At 45.8% G+C, this 22,775-nt stretch overlaps 1 protein-coding gene and 1 long non-coding RNA gene across 15 annotated transcripts in view; one reads left to right on the top strand and one right to left on the bottom strand.

Annotated features, from left to right (window-relative positions):
- Positions 1 to 22,330, top strand: part of GRAMD1B (GRAM domain containing 1B) — a 333,834-nt gene extending 311,504 nt beyond the window's left edge. For 11 of the 14 annotated variants that reach the window (XM_072612892.1, XM_072612889.1, XM_072612888.1 and 8 more), the window contains 12 exons: positions 717 to 832; positions 2,814 to 2,970; positions 4,671 to 4,860; positions 5,793 to 5,936; positions 6,925 to 7,043; positions 7,212 to 7,354; positions 9,430 to 9,533; positions 10,548 to 10,751; positions 11,799 to 11,892; positions 13,364 to 13,471; positions 13,661 to 13,850; positions 17,168 to 22,330. In XM_072612892.1, the coding sequence (XP_072468993.1) occupies positions 717 to 832; positions 2,814 to 2,970; positions 4,671 to 4,860; positions 5,793 to 5,936; positions 6,925 to 7,043; positions 7,212 to 7,354; positions 9,430 to 9,533; positions 10,548 to 10,751; positions 11,799 to 11,892; positions 13,364 to 13,471; positions 13,661 to 13,850; positions 17,168 to 17,257 (1,659 nt within the window). In that variant the 3' untranslated portion in view covers positions 17,258 to 22,330. The remainder of the gene's footprint in view (positions 1 to 716; positions 833 to 2,813; positions 2,971 to 4,670; positions 4,861 to 5,792; positions 5,937 to 6,924; positions 7,044 to 7,211; positions 7,355 to 9,429; positions 9,534 to 10,547; positions 10,752 to 11,798; positions 11,893 to 13,363; positions 13,472 to 13,660; positions 13,851 to 17,167) is intronic. The other 3 variants (XM_072612891.1, XM_072612890.1, XM_072612902.1) reach the window with 1 other exon arrangement.
- Positions 14,011 to 17,296, bottom strand: LOC140506106 (uncharacterized). Its single transcript, XR_011967773.1, has 2 exons — positions 17,031 to 17,296; positions 14,011 to 14,192 (listed from the first exon to the last, which is right to left on the bottom strand). It is a non-coding gene; the product is annotated as an uncharacterized lncRNA (long non-coding RNA).
- Positions 22,331 to 22,775: the final 445 nt, after the last annotated feature.

Below are 22,775 nucleotides of genomic sequence, written 5' to 3'. Positions count from 1 at the left end.
TTCCTCTCCTTACACTAATTGCCTGATTACCAGGTAATTTCCTGATTACTATTAGTTGTTCTATCAGACCATTGACTTGAATTGAGCTTTTGGCCCACCAAAACCATCAGTGCTTTTTCACATGGACTGTCTCTACCATCCTATATGCTTTGATTTTTTTAATCCATGTGAAATTTAACATTTATCTTTCTAGATCAGTTGCATTAATTCTAGCCTGCTGTCAAGCTGTTTTTGGATCCTGATTTTTTCCTCTCAATATATTAACTGCCCATCCTAGCTTTGGCTAGCTTCATGTTTGATAAGTAAGCTATTTGTACCTTTTTCTAAGTCAGATTTGATAAACAAATTTCTTTGAGGTCTCAGAATTACTTTTGTAAATGTCCTTCATTATGGGTGCACCATTAGTCAGTAAGAGTAAGTGTGGCCAGTATCTCCAGTATAGTTAAATTAGCTCCTTCCTCCATCCTCATTGTAGGGAATGAAAGATCATTTGTGACCGGAAGTTTAAAAAAAAAATCAAAACATCAGTGGGAAGCCAAGACATCGCAAGAGAGGAGTTATCTGTTAATCTTTTTCTTGGCTACCAAGGTCATGACTCCTCTTGGGCATGGTGGTGGGTAGTCAGACTCTTCTCTCTTCAAACAAGAGAGCAATTCTCTGCCTGGTGAGTGGAAGCCTTAGGAAAGGTTAAAAAGCTGCTATTTTCCCCTGTCTAGCCCTTGTGTCCCAAGGAGCTGTGGCACTTTGTCCATCAGTGTTATGGAAATGAATTGGGCCTGACCAGTGACGATGAGGACTACGTGCCCCCAGATGATGACTTCAACACGATGGGGTAAGTGAGGGCGCATAGTCAACTAGATGGCAGTATTGGGTTCTTTGCTCTATGTCTTTTCTCTCCTTGCTGTTGTAGCATCCCTGGATGGTCCCTAAAGGGAAGTAAAATGAGGTTGGACTACTACATTATAGGCCAATAGTGAGGATTTATGCTGTGGTACAGATGGAACTAGATGGCTTACAAGGTCCCTTCCCACATGACTGATATTTTCTAGCTGTAATATAAATGAAAAAGCACTTATTAAATACTTACTATGTGCTAAGCACTGTGATAAAGGCTGGGGATACAAATATATATAGGAAAGGCAGTTCCTTTCTTTAAAGAGCTTACATTGTAATAGGAGAGATAATATACAATATATGTGTTATTGGGAGGAGATTAAATTGGCACATAGCACATACTCTCCAGGGCCAATGCAAAGTAAATTTGATTGTGGTTCATGGTTCCAGACCATGGAGGGTGGAGGAGAGGAAGGAGAAGAAAGGCAGAGGGGAAATAGAGATCCAGTAATTTCTCAGGGGAGGAGCTGAAAGCATAGGAAATAAGTGCTGGTGATATGAGGGAGATCACTAGAGAATCAGCAATGAGGTGAAGCGTGACAAGTGATCTGGGAGAGGCATTCACCAATCAGGAGAGCAGGGCACTAAGGCAGACATCTCTCCAGGGTGGTATGGCCATGGAGAACAATGAGGAATAGCATCTTGTGACTCTATAGTCCTCCATGGTCACCAAGGAACTTGGGGAGGAGATGCTACCATTCATTGGCTAAAAAGCCAAGCACTGTGACTAATTACCAAGTCACTGATTACATACCAATCAGTCACCAATAAGAACAGAGTATTCATTATTGGGTAGAGTCATTCTAGGGGGAGGAACATATACTATCCATATTCTCAGGGACTTACAGATCCAGTGGGTGAAATAGGACATAGACATTAAAATAGGAATATACCTCCACTAAAATCCTACTCCAGTTCTTCATTATGGTATGGAAGTGATCCTGAATTCTTGAAGGCTACATCAGCCCAAACACAGACTTCAACAGACTTTACTAAGCTGTAACAACTGAATAAGGGACCATTAGCTAACTGTGGATCTGTCTCCAAGGACCAATCTTGTTAAGTTTGGAGAGGCACATTACTAGAGTTAGCTTGGATGATGAATGTTTTCAGCCACAACTCAAAGGTTTTCTACTAACCTATGGAAGTACTGTGATCTGCATGGTGGAGAGAATACTCAAATGGATGCAATCACAGATCTTTGAAGAAGGAAAACCCAGAAAGTACAAACTGATTTAATACAAAGGAGGAAGAATAATGTAATGGAAAAAGACCTAGATTCAGAAAACCTAATCTCAGTTCTGCTATGTCCCCTTAGGCAATCATTTTAACCTTTTTAGTTTTCTGCATCTGTAAAGTGTGGATAACAATTATTCCTCTACCTAGTGAATAGTTTAGTGTAAATGGTACACTTTATAAATGAAAAAGTGCTCTAGAAATGTGAGTTATTATTGGAGATTTTGATGCTGGGGGCAGGAGAAGTGTAAGTGTAAAAATTATCAGAGAATTTGATGCAGATGAAAAGGAGTACTACCTGGTGAATATTCATTTCCAGCCAGAAATTTTAAATGCAATTTAAATTTAGTTAAATAACTAAATTTAAATTTTAAATGTAATTTTAAATTTAAAGGAGGATATTCTAGATTAGAGATATAGGAGAATATGTGATAGTCCAGGAAAGATATCCCAGGAAAGATATCTTGGAAAAAAGGTATGTATGACATGGATCTGGAGGTGGAATGGACATTCAAAGACGAGTTCATTGTCAGGTCTCCCTTATTTTAAGGTAGGTGGTGGAATCATGGCTGAAGGAGGTTTGTGAATAGTCTGAATCAGACCTCCTGCTTCTGGCCTTCTGGGCAAGTGAAAGCCAAAGAGGGGTCCTGATTGCCTTCTTCTTTCTCTCTGTCCCCATTCAGCTATTGTGAAGAGCTCCCAGTAGAAGAGAATGAGGTGAATGATAGCTCCTCCAAAAGCAGCATAGAGACCAAACCAGATGCCAGCCCACAGCTGCCCAAGAAATCTATCACCAATAGCACACTGACCTCCACGGGAAGCAGTGAAGCCCCTGTCTCGGTATGGATTGGAACCCTTGCTCCTGCCCTTAATTCAGTGGTCCTTTTTCACTATCCTCACTGGGTCAGCCTCATAGAGGTGATTGACCTGGGAAGTTGGAGTGAGGACAGTGATAGGCTGGTAAATGTTTTAACAACTGGCTTTCCAAAAATTAAGAAAAATGTACAACCAATCACATTTTAAAGTTTAATCTGTATTATTAACATTCTCACCATCTCTTCCTCAAATCCAGAAAGTCAACAAAACAATAAATCAAGCCCTGATTTGTAGCCTTTGCTGATTTCGGACGTATAAATGCACATGCTGTAAATTTAACAATCTGCTCTTATGAGCTAGCACACCTGTGCATGAGAGTATTCATGATTTATTGTCTTTTCATTCAGGGAAAGATTTCCTGACTGATAAGATCTCTTCTAGAGGTGGGTTGGTTATTAAGTATTTATTGATTCACCCCTGGGTGTATGGCAGTACCAAGTACTAGGCATCTGCAATTCAAGGTAGGGCATAGATACAGTCTGTTTCTTAGTGGGGTGAGCTTACAGTCAAATAGAAAAGTCAATAGGGAGGCTTATGGAGTAAGCCCAGAGCTGGAGGAAGTGTGGTGGGTTAGAGATCCAGAGATTTCTCAGAAGGTTCCATTTGTGTCCCCATTCTGAGCAAATGAAAACCATTTCCAAATGCTATCCACAGCTAATGTCTTTCTGCTACCATGCCTCATCTGTCCCATCATGTCCCATCATGCCCAACTCATACCCCTTCCAAACTAGCATTCGCTGCCAGCCCTTTGGTCCAGGGTCTCTGCCCCAGGCTCTCGGGTACAATGCCTTAGCCTTCGAGTGGGGTTGGCATTGAGCAGCTGAGGCCCCTGCTCCATCAACACCTCTGGTGCCTGGCTCTTCTTAGGACAAGAAAGGGAAGGTTCTGTGTCCAGCTCTGTTCTTCAAGACCTTTACAGTCTAGCTGGGGAGATAAAACCCTGAGAAGAATCAAGGAATGTTTTGATAGGCTTTAGAATTTGGGTGCTCCATCAAGGAAAGATAGCTAGAGAAAGTGGTCTCAAAAGATCATTCAGATGTCTTAGAAGCAATGATTCCTGGGCTTCTGCCTCCTGTGGAACGTGTCACAACTTCCCTAAGTCTCTTCTCCTCATCTGTACCCTATTCTCTTGCAAGACTGTTAGAATGAATATAACAATATTCCAACAAAAAAACCTGGGAAATTTCTTGAAATAAAGATGCTATTGAGTGGCAAAGTGGCATTATGTCCAATTATATGTATATTATATGGGTTTATAACAGAGACCCAGGAGAGAGCTTCCTATCTTGAGTTGGTACTGAGACTATTCATCCTTAGATGTGGGAGACATTGAACTAACTAAAGAAACCATGTTTTGAATCAGGCCTAAAGCGAAATAACCAACTTTTAAGACTTTCAGGAGGCCCTCTGCATCATTTGACCCATGATGCTATATGTACAGAGACGGAAGGGAATCTAGACTAGGCTTCATGGCAAGTCTGTGGCAGATTTGTGCATGAGAAAATGAAATCAGCGTGATTCTGAGTCTTTTGAGTGGTGGCCACCCCAGAAATGACAGCATTTTATGGCTGGAATGATTACTCCGCTGGGTCCAACACTCCCTCCTGAGTCACAGCACCTTTCTTAGGTCACAGAAGAATTTAACCCCTATGTCCTTGCTACAGTTTGATGGATTGCCCCTGGAAGAAGAAGTGGTGGAAGGGGATGGCCCCATGGAGAAGGAGCTCACAATTGACAACATCATTGGGGAGAAGATCGAGATCCTTGCTCCAGTAAACTCACCCTCCTTGGATTTCAATGATAATGAGGACATTCCCACTGAGCTCAGTGATTCATCTGACACCCATGATGAAGGTAGGGACTTGCTTTTCTCTCCTATTGGAAGAGGTTGAAATGACATCCTCACACAGAGAGACTTGAGAGTATCTCCAGGCTCATTGCACAGCAAACCCTAGGCAAGATTATCAAGTAGGGGAAATTGAACTTCAGTATGTCCTCTTCCCTCCCCAACCTTTAGCATCCATGCTGAGTGCCCCATCTTTATAGATCTAGACTTCCTATAGCTTTATGCTTTGTCTGCCACCTAAGATTCATCATCACTGTACTCCTCCCATGGAAACTTGGGCTGGAGGGGCCAACTACCCAACCTGGTAGGCAAGTAAATGCTAATATGCTAATGGAACAAGGCTATTATTACTATGTAAAAAGTAAGTTTCGACTGGGAACTTTTTTAATCATCTCCTTCCATTTGCTATCTTAAGTCACTGGTGACTAAGGGTTGGAAGTTCAGACTCAGTTGATGTATTAGGGTGGTACCTTGGCAGACTTATGAGCAAACTATTAGGGCAGGTGAACCTTTTGACTCCTTCACCCAAGATGACTGAGGAGGCAACCTCCCACTGAACCTTTCCACAAGTACAGCTTCCGGTCACCTGAATAGGAAAAATGCTGCATTTTCCAGTCCATTGAAGAGAAGCCAAACTCATTAATTAATCTTTAACTAGTGCCTCAACACTGGCTAACTGATGGTTGGTTAATGACTAGTGAATATAGTCAGCTCTCAATTATTTAGCTGTGAATGAACTAATTTGTGGATTACACAATTGAAAACCTCTTCCAAGTGTTCCACCACTGTCCCCTGCTCAGGGGACTTCATATAGATTACAATCTTGCCTAGGATATTGACTCCATTACAAAAATAACTCTGTTTTGGAGGTAACCTGGTCCTCATCTGCATCTGTCCCCTAATGCTCCTCAATGCTCCCATCCCTGTCTCTTCCCTGCAGGAGAAGTCCAAGCCTTCTATGAAGACCTGAGCGGTCGGCAGTATGTGAATGAGGTCTTTAACTTCAGTGTTGACAAACTGTACGACCTGCTCTTCACAGACTCTCCCTTTCAGAGGGATTTCATGGAGCAGCGACGCTTCTCTGGTTCGTTTCATCCAGGGCTCCCCTTTTCTCTCCCTCACTGGTTTTTCCTTGTTTTCTTTTCATTTCTTTGCACATTCCCTTCCTTTTCTTCTCACTTCTTCATCTCCTCTCTTCCTGGTTAGTTTCCGTTCCCCAGGTCCCTTCTTTCTTGACCCACCCCTTCACCTTCTTCGTTTCCCTTTTATCATCTTCATTTTCTTTCTCCTACCTCCCTCATGGCCTTCTCTCTTTCCCCTCCTTCCCTTACATCATTCCTCTGCTTTCATCCTTGCTCTTTCTTCTTTTTGTGCCCTCTCAACCCAATATATGCCCCAGATGGACACGTGTGGCTTCTATATCTAGTTATCTCCCCTTCTTCCACCAGAACACCAGTTGGGGACTCCAATGATCTCCAGTGATCCTTCCCTTGGAACTCTGTTCTGCCTTCTACCATCTGCCCCATACCTTGTGCTCTAGGCTTAGTATAGGCAGACAACATCCTGCCTTTTGTGCATGCAGTTCAATTCAGTGTTTAGTTAGAATAATATCTCAGTAGTATGCCTGCCCCTCAGCTGGGAGGAGAGGGCATTCACAGGGCACTGGAGAGTCATAGTGGTTGAAAAAAGAGGACTTTTTCCCAGGAGAACTCAGACTCCTCATCACAGTAACTCCAGTGTTGCCAGAATCCTCGTAGGTGGCCCCAAGACCTCTTGCCCCTGCTCCAGGCACCGTTGGAATTCCTGAGCTCTGTGCAGAATTTCAGCAGCACCACAATGAGCCTCTTTCTCCTTCAACTAGTCCTGCCTCCCACCCATGCACCCAGCCCTCCTTCCTTTCTTCCTGCCCCTCTCTCCACTGCCCCTCCCCTCATACTCAAGTCCCCATTGGTCTCTACTTAGGGACTAGCTGTCCACTCACAGAAGCTGGGAACAGTTCCCTTGGAGGTGAAATTCAAATCAGGATACCTCTTTTCTCCCTCCCTAATCCCTCACCCCCTCACTACCACCAGATATCATCTTTCATCCATGGAAAAAGGAGGACAATGGAAACCAGAGTCGAGTGATTCTCTACACCATCACCCTCAACAATCCTCTGGTTCCCAAAACTGCCACTGTTACAGAGACCCAGGTAAATAAAGTGTGAAGGGAAAGAAAAGGAATCCCCCAGTCCTAGTACCAAGAACTGAGGGCAGTATCTCAGACCCCCAGGGTATTTCTTTGAGAAGGGGGGGGGGGGGTAGGGGAACCAACTTACTCTCCTTTTCCCCTGCCCCATGGCTCCCTTTTCACTTCATAGACTATGTACAAGGCCTGCCAGGAGAGTGAATGCTACGTGATAGATGCTGAGGTGCTCACCCATGATGTGCCATACCATGACTACTTCTATACCATCAACCGCTACACGCTCACCCGCGTGGCTCGAAATAAGAGCCGACTCAGGTATTGACATCCCAGAGGAATGGGAGGCCCAGGGTTAGGGTCTTCAAGGAGACCCCAAACAGAGCACATCCATCTGGTTTAACACATGGGTTATAATTATAGAGCTGAAAGGGACCTTCGGGATCACCTAATCCACCTGCCTAATTTTAAAGATGAGGAAGAAGTCCAGCAGCTCCCCCAGGTTCACCCAAGTATTAAGTGACACAGCTGGGATTTGAGCCCATGACTTGACTCTGCATCCAGGCCTCTTTTCACTGATTGTTGGAGATGAAATGAGGTGGACTATTATTTCAACCCTTGGCTTCTGTTGGTCTTCCTGCAGCTTCTAGGGATGCTTTTAACTTGATAGCCTTAGCATTGCCCTGGAGCAGTGGACATAACTGAGGTCTCTGTTTTGGAAAGTACTGGAGAATGTAACAGGAGTGATGGAAGCTGTTGGGAGGAAGGATAAGCTATCTGGCTTAGGGAGGGTAGAGGCCCCAAAGCTGGAAGATGACAGGAAAGCATGGTAAGGTGGAAGAGGACTCAGAGGAAGGATTATTGTTTCAGCCTATCAAAGCCAAGTCAAATACCACTTCCATGAAGCCTCCTGCTGTCCTTTCAGATGCAAGTGCTCTCCCTCATCTTAATGAATGTATTGTGTATTTCCTTGTATTATGTTATTTTTCTACATCTTTTCTTCCCACTAGACAGTAAGTTCCTAGAGGATTGAGATCATGTCTTAGATTTTGTTAGAGTTCCCTTGGTTTCTAACACAATACTTTGTATACAGTCAGTACTCAATTAATGCTATTGAATGATTATGTTAAGTTCTTCCCAGAATAATCTCAGAGTTGGGAGGGACCTCAGAAGCCATCCCAACTTACCAGTATGTGAGTGTATATGTGTGTGTAGATATATATGTATATATGTACACATATGTATACATATATACACATGAGTCTATATAACCAAGAAACACCACCAACCAGTCTTGGCTCAAAGATCTCATTAAAGGGGAACCCACTAGCTCTCAAAGCAGCTCATTCTTCATTTGGATAACTGATTATTAGGAAGTTGTCTTTATACCAAGCCTGAATCTCTCTGACTTCCACCAAATGTTCTTAGTTCTGTACGCTGGAGCCAAGCAGAACCGTCTTATTTTACTCTCTTATATGAAAGCCCCTCATATACTTGTCTTCTGTTTGGTTCCTTCAACTCTTGTCCCTCTCCTGGGCACTGTGGAAGCTATCCTAGTGAAGGACAAATGAATCCAGGGGGAAAGGGAACATGCTAGAGACAGTACTGAAGGGGAACAAAAGGTGATAGAAGGATAGATTTAGGGAAGAGGATGTGGTGGAGGGGCTCTTTCCTGCATCAGAGGACAAGAATGGGCATGGAGGGTGAGAAAGAAGGGAATTTGGGTATTAAGTAAGGGGATTTCAGAGTGTAACAAACTTCATTCTTTGATTCTGAACAAAAAAAAAAATGACTCAACTCCTCCAAACTTAAGTATGGAAAGGATTTCCATGGGGTAGATGGTAGATAGTCGATTTATTCTGCTTCATCCTGGAGTGGAGAAGTAGGATTAATAAATGAAAGCTACAGAAGGTGAGTTAACAGCTCCAGCTTTTCACAAGTGGAAAGCATGAGTTCCCCAGTTTGAGAATTCTCTAGGAGGAGGATAGTGGGCATCATCATTAAGATTTGTGATTTGCACCTAAGATCATTGCACCTAATGACCTCTGAGATCCCTTTCAACCCTAAGCTCTCTAAATTATTCAGTTCCCTGGGACCAATGTCTGGAACAAGGAAGGAGTAACTGGATTTGCCATGTTGTTTCCTATTTATCATTAGGAAACCCTCAGTGCCCCAACCTCTACTTGTCATCTGAGATGCCAGGGTTATTCAGAGAGCTAGGAGCCATTATGAGAGTACCCTCCCTCTCTATTGGGAAACCAGTATCTAGAGGGCTTTTTGGCAAACCCTGAGGGAGTTGGGGGATTGTGGGAGGAAGGCTTGCTTTGGTTTGAGTCTTCAGAGGGGGAAGAGCTTATTCTAAAATGACAGATTTGGTTTGGCACTTCATTTCTTAGGGTCTCCACAGAGCTGCGCTATAGAAAACAGCCCTGGGGTTTAGTGAAAACCTTCATTGAGAAGAATTTCTGGAGCGGGCTTGAGGATTATTTCCGCCATTTGGGTGAGAATTGATATCACTGCTGTGGCTCGGACCCTAGTGGGAAGGGTGGAAGAATGTGAGTGGAAAGGGTTAGAAAGTATGAATGTGGGGTAAAGGCATGGAAAGAGCATGACTGTGTGAGAAGCATGGTTTTACGAGTCTTGATTTGCAAATGTTAGTCGGCAGACTGTAAGGAGAATCAGAATTGTAGAACTGGAAGGCACTTCAGAGACAGCTGAGGCCCAGCAGAGGTGAATTGGCTTAGCGTCACGGGATTATATTATTCAGAGCCATAAGGGATTTTAGGCATCATCCAGCTTCCAAGTCCCTCGTTTCATTTCTAAGTCTCAGAAAGGTTAAGTAACTTGTCCAAAGTCACATAGGTAGTTCAAAATGGCCAAGCCAGCAAAGGAATCCAAGCTTCTTGATTGCTAATCTAGGCCCTTTTCCACTATACCACACTGTACAGTGTAACTTGTGTGTCGATGTTTGAGTGTGCCAAAGTGTGAGAGACACTAAGATTTCACATAGTAACTGTGATGTTTCACAAGCATTTGATATACCACCTGGTATTCAGCCACTGTAGAAGGTAAGAAGGGTCCCACCTAAGAGCCCCTTCTTTTCTGAATTAGTTTTTTTTTGTCTCTAGATCCATATTCTCTCCCTCCCACCTCTCCATCGATTAAACAAGAAAAATACAATCCCTGTTACAAACCTATATAGTCAAGCAAAAGAAATTCCCACATTGGTCATGTCCAAAAAAAAGTCTCAATCTGCATCAGATTAAGTATGTCATCTTTATTAGGAGGTGAACAGCATGTTTCATCATGAGTAGGAGCTACTTCTTGATATCCCATATCCTTTTCCTCTAACCAAAGCGGCATACTGAAAAGTCAGCCTCTAGGGGAAGAGGAAGGGAGAGCAGGGCTGATTCTGAAAGGAAGGAAGCCCACACTTGGCTTTGGGAGGTGTTGGGAGACAGGGATGTGGCCTTTATACCCCTGGTTCCTGACATAACACCATCTGCCTTGGCAGAGAGTGAATTGACAAAAACAGAGAGCACCTACCTGGCTGAAGTACACAGACAGTCTCCCAAAGAGAAGGCCAGCAAAGCCTCTGCTGTACGGAGGAGGAAGCGACCCCATGCCCATCTGAGGGTACCCCATCTGGAGGAGGTTATGAGCCCTGTCACTACTCCTACAGATGAGGACGTGGGCCATAGGATCAAACATGTAGCAGGTATGATCCAGTTCAGGGCAGGAGATGGGAAATGGGAAGTGGACTGAAGCCTGTCTTTCTGCAATTGAAGTTCTTAATTGGAGATTAAATTGAATACAATTCAATTCAACAAATACATGTGAACTATCTTTAAGGCGCTGTGGTATGTACTAGGGATAGTCACACATTTCTGTACTTTACATATTATCTGCATTAGTTTGTACATGACTCATTAAATATCTTAATAAATACAAAACACCTTTGTCCCCTAGTATCTCTGATACAGTATTTTTAGGATTTTCCAAAGTCCCAGTACATGACAACTCCAATTGTTGTTAGCTCCACTGGGAGAAAATTCAATTTGGACTCAGTTTCCCTGTCATTCAGTTCCCTGCTTGAGCTATGCAGAACTGGCCCAGTGTTGAAGGATGCCCTTCTGGGAGCGATCACTGCGCCTGGGAAAGGTTCACTGCTTTACCAGGAACCACAGTTCCAACCCTGATAACAGCCAAGACACCATGTCCATACCACCTGCCACAAGGCTGGTAGATGAACAATCCACTCCCAGGCCTATGTTATCCATCCTTATTCTTCCCTCACTTCTCCTATAGGGGTTATATTTGTATTTGTTGGCAAATGAGACTCCCACAGTGACTTCCCTTCTCCCTACCCTAATATATGTTTCTTTTTGACCCGTATTGGATATCTTTGTTTAATCATTTTATTCCTATGCCTTACATACATGTCCAATAATTCAATTGTTCAGTATCCATTCAGCACCTATTCTATGGTAGGATCTGAGGAGCATTAAAAAAACGTGGAAGATGCAGCCTTTACTCATCATTATTACACTTTAATTGGGGTATGGCTTGGTAGGGTCCTGAAAGACAGGGGCCATCTTCTGTGACACTCTATACACCTATTGCTACAGCAGGCTTTGTGGAACTTAGAGTAAAGAATGAGGAGGACAAAGAGGAAGCAGAGAAGGAGGAAGAGGATGACCGGTGGTGAGTGACTACCTGCCATGATCTATGTGATGGTGACAACCTGCCATCTTCTTTTCCATAGGCTCTACCCAGACCCGGCACATCCCTGAAGATACTCCGACTGGTGGCTTCCACCTTCAGAGTGTGTCCAAGCTGCTGCTCATTATCAGCTGTGTGTAAGGGACTCCCAGGTTTCCCCTTGCCTCTCTCTTGCCACACTGTTCCCTAGAACTCACTTCAGCCTTTCTAGGCACATGATGCCCCCTGACTTCTGCCTTCTCTCTCTGCCCTTTCTTTCCCTTCTTTCTCTCTTTAGCTCTGTTCATCTGTCTCTGTTTTCACTCCTTGCATCCTTTCTTCTCTTTGCCTATTTCCTTAGTTCACAGAGTAAACATAAGATGATTTACTAGAAGAGATTTAACTAGGATACAGTTAAAATTACTCTACAGATGGAAGATGGAATTTTGTCTTTGTGTGTTGGACAGTCTGAACCCTGACCTTGACTGTGAGAGCAGCATTCTCTCTCTCCCATCACTCTCTTTCTCTCTTTTTCTCCCTCCCTCCTCCTTCTCCCACTTCTCCCATGCCATGCTACCTCTCCTCACTAGCATTTTCCCAGGGGTGTTATCAGAGAGTCCTATATTTAGTGCTTTTCTGGATCACTGGTATTCTCACCTACATCCCTCTCACCCATCCCATTTTATTATAATAACTCATATTTACATTAGTACTTTATGGCTTTTGAAAAGTGTGTTTTCTTTACCACAGCCCTAGGAAGTGGGTAGTGTCAATGTGATATCCATTTTATTGATGAAGAACCTGAGGCCAGGGGAGGTTAAGGTGCTTGTCTAGGGTTACATAGATGAGAATCGTTGGAGGCAGGATTTGAACCCAAGGCTCCTCACTCCAAGTCTAATAGTATACTGCTGGCTCAGTCAGATCCCTAGAGCATCAGTGCAGAGAAGAGAATAGGGTACAGGAAAGAAGGGTAAGGATTAGCAGCCATGGCTCCTGCCGAGGTAACAGGGTCTTCTTCTTGTCTCTATCTCTGTCCTTCTTGCCCTCCTCCTCTGCAGATTTCCCTTTCTGTGTGTCAGTCTTTTTCTAACCTCTGCCTCCTCCTTCTTTTCTCTCCCCTGCACCCATTAGGATCTGTTTCAGGTACTGTCTCTATGGTTTACCTTCTTTACTCCCTCAAATCTTATCACTTCCCTCTTCTTTTGGGATCCTAATTTGAACCTACGGCTCTCTATCTGCCCTTGGTGTCCTGTACCTTTCTTTGCTCCCAAACCCCACATCCCTCTCCCTGTGACTCTCTCTCCCTCCCTTTGTCTGTGTCACTCTGTCACTGTCCCTCTCCATACAAATGTGCACTCTCTCCTTTTCCCTTTCCCTCCATCTCTCTCCTCTTTCTTTCTCTCTCCCTCTCTCCTCTCTCTTCTCTCTCTCTCCCCTTCCTTTACTTTCTCCCTTCTTCCCCTACGCTTTCTTTATGCACTTCAAAGTTTATGGGGCAAACAGTGGTAGCCTGGGCCAAGGCCATGGCAGAGTTTGCTCGGCCAGGGCAGACGCTTGCTCCTGGGCTGGGCCCCCGACCAACCTGCTTTTCTCTTGGTTTTCCTTCGTTCCCCGCTCCCCCTTGCCCAGCCTGGTGCTGCTGGTGATTCTCAACATGATGCTGTTCTACAAACTCTGGATGCTGGAATACACTACCCAGACTCTCACTGCGTGGCAGGGCCTGAGACTGCAGGACAGGTAACCCAAGCTCCAGCTCCATCTTGTGCACGAATGACCAATCCACAACACAGCCATTCTTCCCAGCAGAGAATGGCTCCTTTCTGGTTTCCCTTCTGGTCACTTTTTGGGGATGGGGTTAGGGAAGGGAGACAACACAAGGGAATGAGTGGAGAGGATAGCACTATGATGTGACTCTCTGTCCTCTAGGGGTCTGGGAGCACAGGACAGTCCTCTGAGCATAACTCCAGCTGCCGGGGTGACCCTTCTTGTGCCCCACAGGTTACCCCAGTCACAGACAGAATGGGCTCAGCTCTTAGAATCCCAACAAAAGTATCATGACACAGAGCTCCAAAAATGGAGGGAGATCATCAAATCCTCTGTGATGCTTCTAGACCAGGTAAACACCTGCCCTTCCTCTGCTTTCATTCCTCCCCTCCCCCTCCCCCAGGGCATGGATTTGTCAGTCTTCTTAAGGGAGCCACTGATGAAGCCTTAGAAGCAGGAAGTTCATGAAGCTGTTAACTATTCCTTAGAGCACAGCACAAGAGCAAACAAACCCATTTCAGCAGGAGAGATTTACAGTCTTACTGCTTACATTCAAAGAAGGAAAATGATGTAAACAATGAAACACAGGCAATCTGAGGAAGGCTGGAAAGCCTTCTTTGTGGTTCCAGGGATCACGTAGTCTTCTCTCATGTTTAGTGTCCTGCTTTGCCCTCATCACAGGTAGTATCTTTCTCTGCCTCAGTAATAGCATATGGAAGGAAGGAAACAAGCATTTATTAAGCACCTCCTTTTTGCCAGCACTGTGCTAAGGACTTTATAAATACTATCTTATCTGAACTGCACAAATGAGAGGTGTTATTTCTTATCCTCATTTTATAATTGAGGAAACTGAGGCAGGCAGATGTGAAGTGACTTGCCCAGGCTCACTCAGCTAGTTAAGTGACCAGACTGAACTCCAGTCTTCCTGACTGCAGGCCACTGCTTCCCACAGTCACTGTACTTAGTCATTCTCGTCAGATGGCTAGGGTGCATCCCAACATCATCGATATTCTTTGCAGCATAACACTCTTTTTGTCTTGTCCAAAATACCATCTAACTATTTAGAGAAGTGATCCAACATTGGCCCAGTTTTAGGACAACAGCTCCTCCATCCCACGCTTCCCAGACTTTACATATCCACTAGAGTTTGTATAGGATGGATGTGACTAGATTCTTGAAGCCTCTGCCAGAAAAATCAGTTCTCTAGGTCCTTACCAACCTGGAAGGGTTTTGAGCAGAGATCGAGAGATAGAATGGATATCCGGCATTCAAAGGGTGTCTTGCATTGGGACAAGTGTGTACTAACACTGATGCAGTTTCAGATCTATAAAGAGAGGTTCCCTTGTATGATTTCGTTAGTGTGGGGTTGCCCCTAGGGTGGAAGCTCTCTCTTCCAATAGAGATCAATAACTCTGTTAATCAGCATAGCTTAGAAAGTTGCTTGGGTCACTGAGAGAGGTCAAACGACTTGCCTTCAGTCAGATAACCAGTATTTGCCAGCCATCATCCCAGGTTTGCCAGATTTCAAGGCTGATTTGTCTACACTCCCTCTCAAGCTTCTCTTGGAGTTGGCAGGAACATCTTTTTTGACATGCAGAAACCAGATATGACATCTAGCACAGCACTATCAGGATGTTTTCATACTGACCATAACAGTGATGAGAAGAACGGGCAGAGCTTTTAAATGAACTCACTAGTCAGACCATCACTGACAGCAGGGTGGGAAACCTCAGTATGCTAAGGATTGTTTCGTTGGCAACTTAACCTAATGGATGGAATGCCAAACACAGAATCTGGAAGGCCTGGGTTCCAAACTCTCATTCTGACACTTATTAGCTCTGACTTTAACGTCTCCAGCTGCAGTTCCTTCATTTATCCATAGGTATCTATAGTATCCATGGTATCTATAGGTATCCTCATGTGCTTATTGTAAGGTTCAAGTGAGATAATATATGTAAAGTGCCCTACAAATTTAAAAGTTGTTATTTTTGGTACTGCAAAGGCAGTTAGGGAGTAGAGTGGATAGAGCTTTAGGCCTGGAGTCAGGAAGACCCGAGTTAAAATCCAGACTCAGGCTTTTACTAGCTATATGATCCTGGGCAAGTCACTTAACTTCTGCTGCCTCAGTTTCCTCAGCTGTAAAATGGGGATAATAATAGTATCTACTTCCCAGGTTTTGTCTTGACGACAAAATGAAATAGTACTTATAAAGTACTTTCCAAACCTTAAGGCAATACAAACACGCTAGCTCTCATGGTTATAGCTATCACTGCTACTGCCAGTATTACTACAGCTCCTGGGGTCCTTCTCCCCAAGCTCTCCTACTCCCTTGGCCATATTTAGGACTTCACACCAGACTGGATCAGTCAGTCTTGAAGCACGCACGAAAGGGGCATTTTTGTTGTTCAGCTGTTCCAGTCATGTCTGACTTTTTATAACCCATTTGGGTTTTTCTCTGTATAGATACTGGAGTACTTTATCATTTCCTTTTCCAGCTCATTTTACAGGTAAGCCAACTGAGGCAAACAGAGTTAAATGACTTGCCCAGGATCACACAGGTAGTAAGTGACTGAAGTCAGATTTGAACTCAGGTAGATGAATCTTCCTGACTTCCAGGCCCAGCACTCTTATCAGCTACGCTACCTAGCTGCCTATTTTACCACATCTAAAATATCATATTCCATTCTATTGCCATATTAAAGGGATATTTTGATAAACCAAAGAGTGTGATCACATATGAGCCACAAGGGTGATGAGTCTGGAAGGAACTGAGGATGTTGAGCCTAGAAAAGGCAATGGGAAGACATGACAGTTCTCATCAACTTTCTGAAGACTTGTTATGTGGACCAACATTATCTGTTATTGCAGAAGGCAGAGCCAGGACCAGTGGGTTTTTGACTAAGTATTTAAAAGAACAGCTTTAAAACAGTTCCTGTCAGTGGAAGTTTCCAGGCAGGGCCCTGTTGAAGAATTTCCTATTCTGGTTGGGAGGTTAGAATAGAAATACTGAACTTGGAGTCCTCGTTTGTGGGTTTGAATCCTGGCTTTGTCACTTGCTATCTGTATAACCTTGGGTCAAATCAGTTTAACCTCCCTGGGCCTCACTTTCTTCAACTGTAAATTGAGGGGTTGGAGTCCACAGCCTCTAAAGTCCCTTCTAGTATCAAATCAATAGTCTGTGACCTGAGTTCAGATCCCAAATCTGCTAGTTATTACCATCCTACCTATTTGGAAAACAGGGGAAGGGTGGGAGGAGTTCGATTCAGCCATCTCAGAGGTCCTTCCAAGCCCTAAATCTATGATTGCATCATCTCACACTTAAGAAACCTTTTCAATCTAAAATCAGATTTCCCAGTTCTGTGGGATATTCCCTAGAAACATAATGCTGAAGTGATGTTGGGGAGTAAGTAAGTAGAACAGCTTTGAAAAACAGCTTCTCAGGGATTAAGGTTCAGGGAGAATTAGGCCAGGGCCTCCCCCACACTACCTGCGCTGTTAGCTTCCTTGAGAAGGTAGCCTCGTAAGATCATACCTTGCCTTAGGATCCTAGCTCCCCTTAGCTCCTTAACTCAGCTGAGTTACTTTGATGAGGATTTAGTGATCCTTGTTGAGGAAGCCAACTCAGTGCATGTACCCCTTGGGTGGGGTCGGCCTCCCCTTGTCTTACAGATGAAGGACTCACTCATCAACCTTCAGAATGGCATCAGGACCCGGGACTACTCATCTGAAAAAGAGGAGAAGAGGAACCGCTATCACTGACAAGGCAGGAATAGGGTGACTCCAGAGGCCTGTGCAATACATGTACATAGACCATATAAATATATATATATAAATATATATATATATATATATATACAGAATATAAATATATATTATATACAGATTTTAAAAAGAGATAATGCCTACGTACCAGGGAGAAGGAGCAGGACTGCCTCCTGTACTGGCCAGAAAAGCAATTTCTTTTGGTGGAGGGCAGGGGACAGCTCCCAGCACTGACCCTCCCCAACCTTCTCTGTCCCTCCAATCCTTCCATCCCCACCCTTCCCTCGCTGGCCATCCCTTGGCTGTTTGAAGGGAAGTGAAGTTGAGCCAAAGTCATGCTTGGGCAGGCCCTGGGGTCTTGGATAGGAGTCTCAAAGGGGCATTGCTATGGTGCTTCATTTCCTGCCCTCCTTTTTTTTTTTTGAAAATTGGGGGAAAAAAGGGGATCTTTCTTTCTCCACCATCCCAGCTTATCCTGGATGCCCAGATGTTGGGAGCAGGGATTCAGGCCTCCAACCGACAGAGGGGGCTCCACCTCTATCCCACCATGAAGGCCCACCAAGGAAAAGTGGACCTTCAGCCAGATGGACAGAACTTGCTAGATATGCTAAAAAGGCAGTATTTGTGGGATTTCTGGTGGAGTGGGAGGGTATGGAAGTGGGCAGAGTGGGAGGGCTTTGAGACTGAAGAGTCCCTGAGAATTCTTTGTCACTGCTGCCTCCGATCTTCATTGAGATCCTCCAGCTCAAAATACACATGGGCTGGGGGAACACAGGTCTCTCATTTTCTACTCTCTCTGATGTTCACTCAGGTTGAGTCTGTGTAAAATTAAGTTGCTTTTGAGTGCCTGAAATTTTGCTGTCCTCTTCCTTCCCCCCCACAAAGGAACATTGTTTCTTAGGACGTGTAAAACTTACATGATTTTGTTAAGAACTTATTTTTATCAGTTTTAGGGCCAGCAGGGTGAATAGTTCTAATTCAATTCACTTTGAGCCAATGCTGTAAAATACCCAGTGGGGATAGGAGTAAGGTGAGGATGGGGAGAGGGGCTTGAGAAAATGAATGACAAGGTCACATATAGGAACCAACAGGGCACAAAAAAAAAGGCATTCCAAAAAGGACTGAGCCCAAGCTTACACTTCTTGTTCTCAGATGGTTGCCAGAGTTATTTTTTACGTGCCCCTCTCCTAATAGACCCATGTTCAATACAGAGGGATTCTGCTCTCTAGGTTGGATTTCATTTCTGGTGTGAAAGGAAGGATCTACTTGATCTACAGGGGAGCATATCTTTCTCTTAGATAGTCCCTAATCTAGCTAGCTAGTATTTAGGCTTCTGAATAGAGGGGTAGTTGGTAGAGGAAAACTTCCTCTGGCCTTTTAGTCTGGGAGGTATCATGGAATAAGGGGGTGAAGTTGGACTGGTGAGTTGAGTCATCACTGTGTTTTTTCTTAAGAATTGAGACATTAGTCTGGCATGTGGACCAGAGGGATGGATAGTATCTAAGCTCAGTCTGAGCTAGTAAGCTTCTTAGCTTGGAACTCCATCTAAGCTCTACCTCCAACTCCTCTATTTCCCCTTCCTAAATCCCAGGGAGTCCTGCCTGAAATAGGCAGAATCCAAGGAGGAATACTGAACTGGAAAGGAAAAGGCAGCGAGAAGGGCTCTTTAGATGATATAAACCTTCTGGGCCCTAAGAAGCAGCAAACAGGGAAAATTCAAGAACAGAGATTATCATAAAAAGACAATTTTTACTGATCTCTTATACTGATGTTTAACAAATAGTGGACTTCTGTTTTTCCTGATGGCCAGGGAAGAGAGGGCAGCCTGGGAGTGAGGGGTTTTAGACCTCCATACCACAGTATCACAGGAAATCCAACAGTACAGGGAATTAACACAAAATGTGAATGTCTCTACAGAGGTGACCCTTTCTGGGGCAGGAACTAATTTAGAATGAGGTTGAAAAAGTTAAGAATAGTGGATGATACATTCCCAGTAGGAGTAGGAAAAGGGTCTCTGTTTCATGCTGAGGTTGGTTCCTACCCCTGCTCCACCCTCAGAGGACAGCTTGAAACTTGGGATTTGGGGAGATAAGAGTGACTAGAATCCCTTTGCAGGGTGGATATCCACATAAAGCCAGGGCTGCTTCATGAAACACTGCCAATCATCCAGTTAGCAGCTGTCAACGGAAGTCATTTTTCTCTGGCCCAACTAGGTGACTAGTAATTGAGTGAAAAAGACTAGGCAGGGAATTTATGAATTCATAGTGAAGGAGGGAGGCAGTCGAATGGTCTGAAATCATTAAAATCCAGAGTGGCCTCAGGCCAGGATTGCTCGCAGGAGCTTTTGGGGAACAAGGTTGTAAATTATCATGTTTATTTTATTTATCATTATTTATTTCATTGAGAGCTGCTGCCTCCCCCTGGCTGTTGTGAGGTCTTTTTAAATGGTTTTCAGAAAGGCTCCTTGGGAGGAAGATGAAGATTCATCTTCCCTGTTAAGCAAAGGGAAGAGGGCCACACACTGGACGCTGCTCTTCTTAACTCCTTCTGAACTATGTTAGGAAGGACGATTAGCCTCAAGAGAAAGATTCTTGTTGTGTGTATGAGGAGATGAAGAGCTATACATAGGAAATGCCCAGGGCCTTTCTGGTGAGTAGAAACCAGGAAGAAAATGTCTGACTTTTGGAGAGTTATTTTGACTTCTTTGGGCCTCAGTTTCCTTATCTGTAAAATAAGCTTCTCTAAAGCCATTTCCAATGCTATGATTCTATGATGGGGCTAGGAGAAAGGCACCAACATGGCTCCCTGCCTTCCCTGCAGCAGAAAGCCCAGTGGCTCCAAGGACTTCCCTTATTCAACAGCTTTTGGAGGAGAAGGAACCTCAAGCCTTGCAGATAAGAGTCTCCTTCCCTGAAAGCTGCTTAGCCTGGGGTACCCAAAGCAAAGAAAATAAATGGTACTTACTACTAGCTTGTCATCCACGGCCACTGTAGCCCCAGACTGGTAGCACTCTGCAAGGGGCATTCACAACCACCACCTGCCTTATTTCTTTTGATTGGAGATTCATTTCCAAACAGAGAAAAAATTTGATTTCATGTATTTCCTTTGGGGTCCTTCAGCAGGGAAGGTCAGGATTCATCTGGGACTACCTTTGTAGATGGGTTCCTCATGCCAAGGCTTTTGTAAAGGTTGTAGATGGAGGAGGTATAAACAGTTTAGAGGAATGCAATGCATCACCCATGGAGATTAGTGAAGTATGATCCCTAGTTTATTCTCTGTAGAACAGCAGCCACTTGAGGTCTGCAACTTGGAAGCTGACTCCACATTTGATCAAGAGCCAGGGCCAGAGTTGTCAAGCTAGGCCAAGTTCTGTCAGGAGCCTTTAAGGACAGACCCTGCTGGATTCAGGCTTGGAGTTTTCCAGGGTTGCAGAGGAGTGTCAGGGTAAGGTATTTATTCTAATTGGCAGGAGAAAGTCCAGAGAGATCAGCATGTCAGCTGGCTCAGTATTCACCCCAGGACACCTTTACTCCCTCCTGAGGTCAGTTTTGCTTGGAGAATGTTCTCTCGCTTGGGATTTCCCATGAGTTAAGCAGAGGGGGCTGGCTGGTGGAGTCAGTGAAGTCCTCCCTCGCTGGAGGAAGCTTTGGGCACACTCCTCCTCTTTGGAAATCTCCATCCTCACCTATTCCATTATTCATCTTCTCATACTCAACCTCCCCCCCCCCCCCCAAAAGAACCAACCCCAACCCAAACCCACCTAAGGGTTTGGTTTAACTGTGAAGTGCTCATAGGAGCCTCCGGAGAAGGGAGAACTCCAGGGCATTGTACCTAGGAACCTGGGGCAGAGGAAGGAGACTGAACCTCCTTGGGTGGGGCGCTGGGTCAGGACAGGAGGGGGCAGCCGGCTCCTTTCTCAGACTGTGCCCCAGGTTCCTGAGACAGCAGCTCCAGGGGGAGATCTAGGGAAGGGGCTGGGGGGGGGGGTTGGTGGTATGTGTGATTCCCCCAAAAGAACCTTTCCGTGCCATATCCTGCTGCTTTTCTAGACGTGCACGGCAGCCAAAGCTAGTTCTTTCCTTCCCTTAATCCCTGGAGAGCCAGGACCCCTCTCTTCCAGGCGCCTGGGATCTGGACCTCTTTCCCCGGTGATTCCTCTCCCCGCCACGGCCCCCTCACCGCGTCCCTGGGTAGGCTACAAGACAATCACCCCCTGGCCCTGCATCCCTCTCCCTTCTTGGGGCGGGCCGGTCCCGCTCCCCTTCACCTCCTTCCTCCCAGATGGGTCTCGGGTTCTGAGAGGAGCATTTTTCTGGAAGGCCCCTTTTTAACCACCTTGCTTTCCCGGCGTGAAAGCAGGCATTTTGCACATGGCGTAGAGAGCTCCCCTGCCCGCTCCTCTCCGCCCAGCCTCGTTACCTCACTCTCCCGCCCGGCCGGTGGCGTCTGCGACGGGACCGGGCCGGATCTGCTCCTTGAACCCAAACCCCGACCCCCAGCCCACGTTCCGCGTGACAAGCACAGCTCAGGGTCTTGGGCATCGTTTTCCGTTGCATCTCACGGTCCTCTCCAGGCCCCGGAGTGGCGGCTGCTAGTGAGAAGCGCCTCCCCCGCCCCCCAGTGCCCCCCAGCGCCCCCTGCCCTCCCTGCCCTTCACCACCCCGCGGGGCCCTTTGCAGAATCAATACGGCGGCCTCCGCGCCGGGTGGGAGCCCGCGGAGATGCACACGCGCGTGGACCCCAGCCCTTCCCGCCCCGCCCTCCCAACTGGCCTGGTCGCGCTTCCCCCACCCAAGGTGCTCTTGTCCCCCCTCACCTGGGCCCCCATTGAAGAGGGGGGAGGGGAGAGGCTACCGCGGCCCCCGGAGGGGCGTGGGGCGAGGGTGGGTGCCGGGGAGGGGGAGCGCAGCCGGGCTGTCCGGCTGTCTGTCTAACTGTACTCGTGGCTGGCGCTGCGCGCGAGGCACGAACGGGCCACACCGCTAGAGCCTAGAGACTCCCCATGCTGTGTAAAGTAGCTCGAGCCGTGGAAGCGTGGCACGGATTAAAGGGAAAAGTATTGAACCACAAGACGGGTGGCTCGTGTGGTTATTCGGCGCTGTCCCCGGGGTGAGCGCCCCGCTCTTGTCTGGCACGCACAACGCACACCTCTTGAACCCTGTCCCTTCATTCCCCTCACCCCCTCCATACGGAATCCTTCCCTCTCCGGGACTCAGCATCCCTGGGTGCGGTGGGTTTGGGTTTGGGGACTTCTCCGCCCTCCTATTGTCTGCCCCCCGCTGGAAGAGGGGAGATGGCAGCAGGAGCGGGCAGCCGCTAAGGGGGTGAGCTCAGTGCCTCCCTCCCCACCCTGGAGGTTGTCATTCATTCTTTCATTCCTGCTTCTCCAAGGGGTCTGCCAGAGCACATGGACTGTCCCTTTCCCACTGTGAAGTGCAGAAGGGTTTGAATTTGGTAAAGCCGCAGGAGAACCGTTTAGTACGTTGGCTCCTGCGGGAGGTTTTACTTGGAAACA

This window comes from Notamacropus eugenii, chromosome 5 (genome assembly GCF_028372415.1).
Source record: "Notamacropus eugenii isolate mMacEug1 chromosome 5, mMacEug1.pri_v2, whole genome shotgun sequence".
NCBI lineage: Eukaryota > Metazoa > Chordata > Mammalia > Diprotodontia > Macropodidae > Notamacropus > Notamacropus eugenii.
Note: the sequence above shows the minus strand (reverse complement) of the source record. Positions and strands in the feature narration are given on the sequence as shown.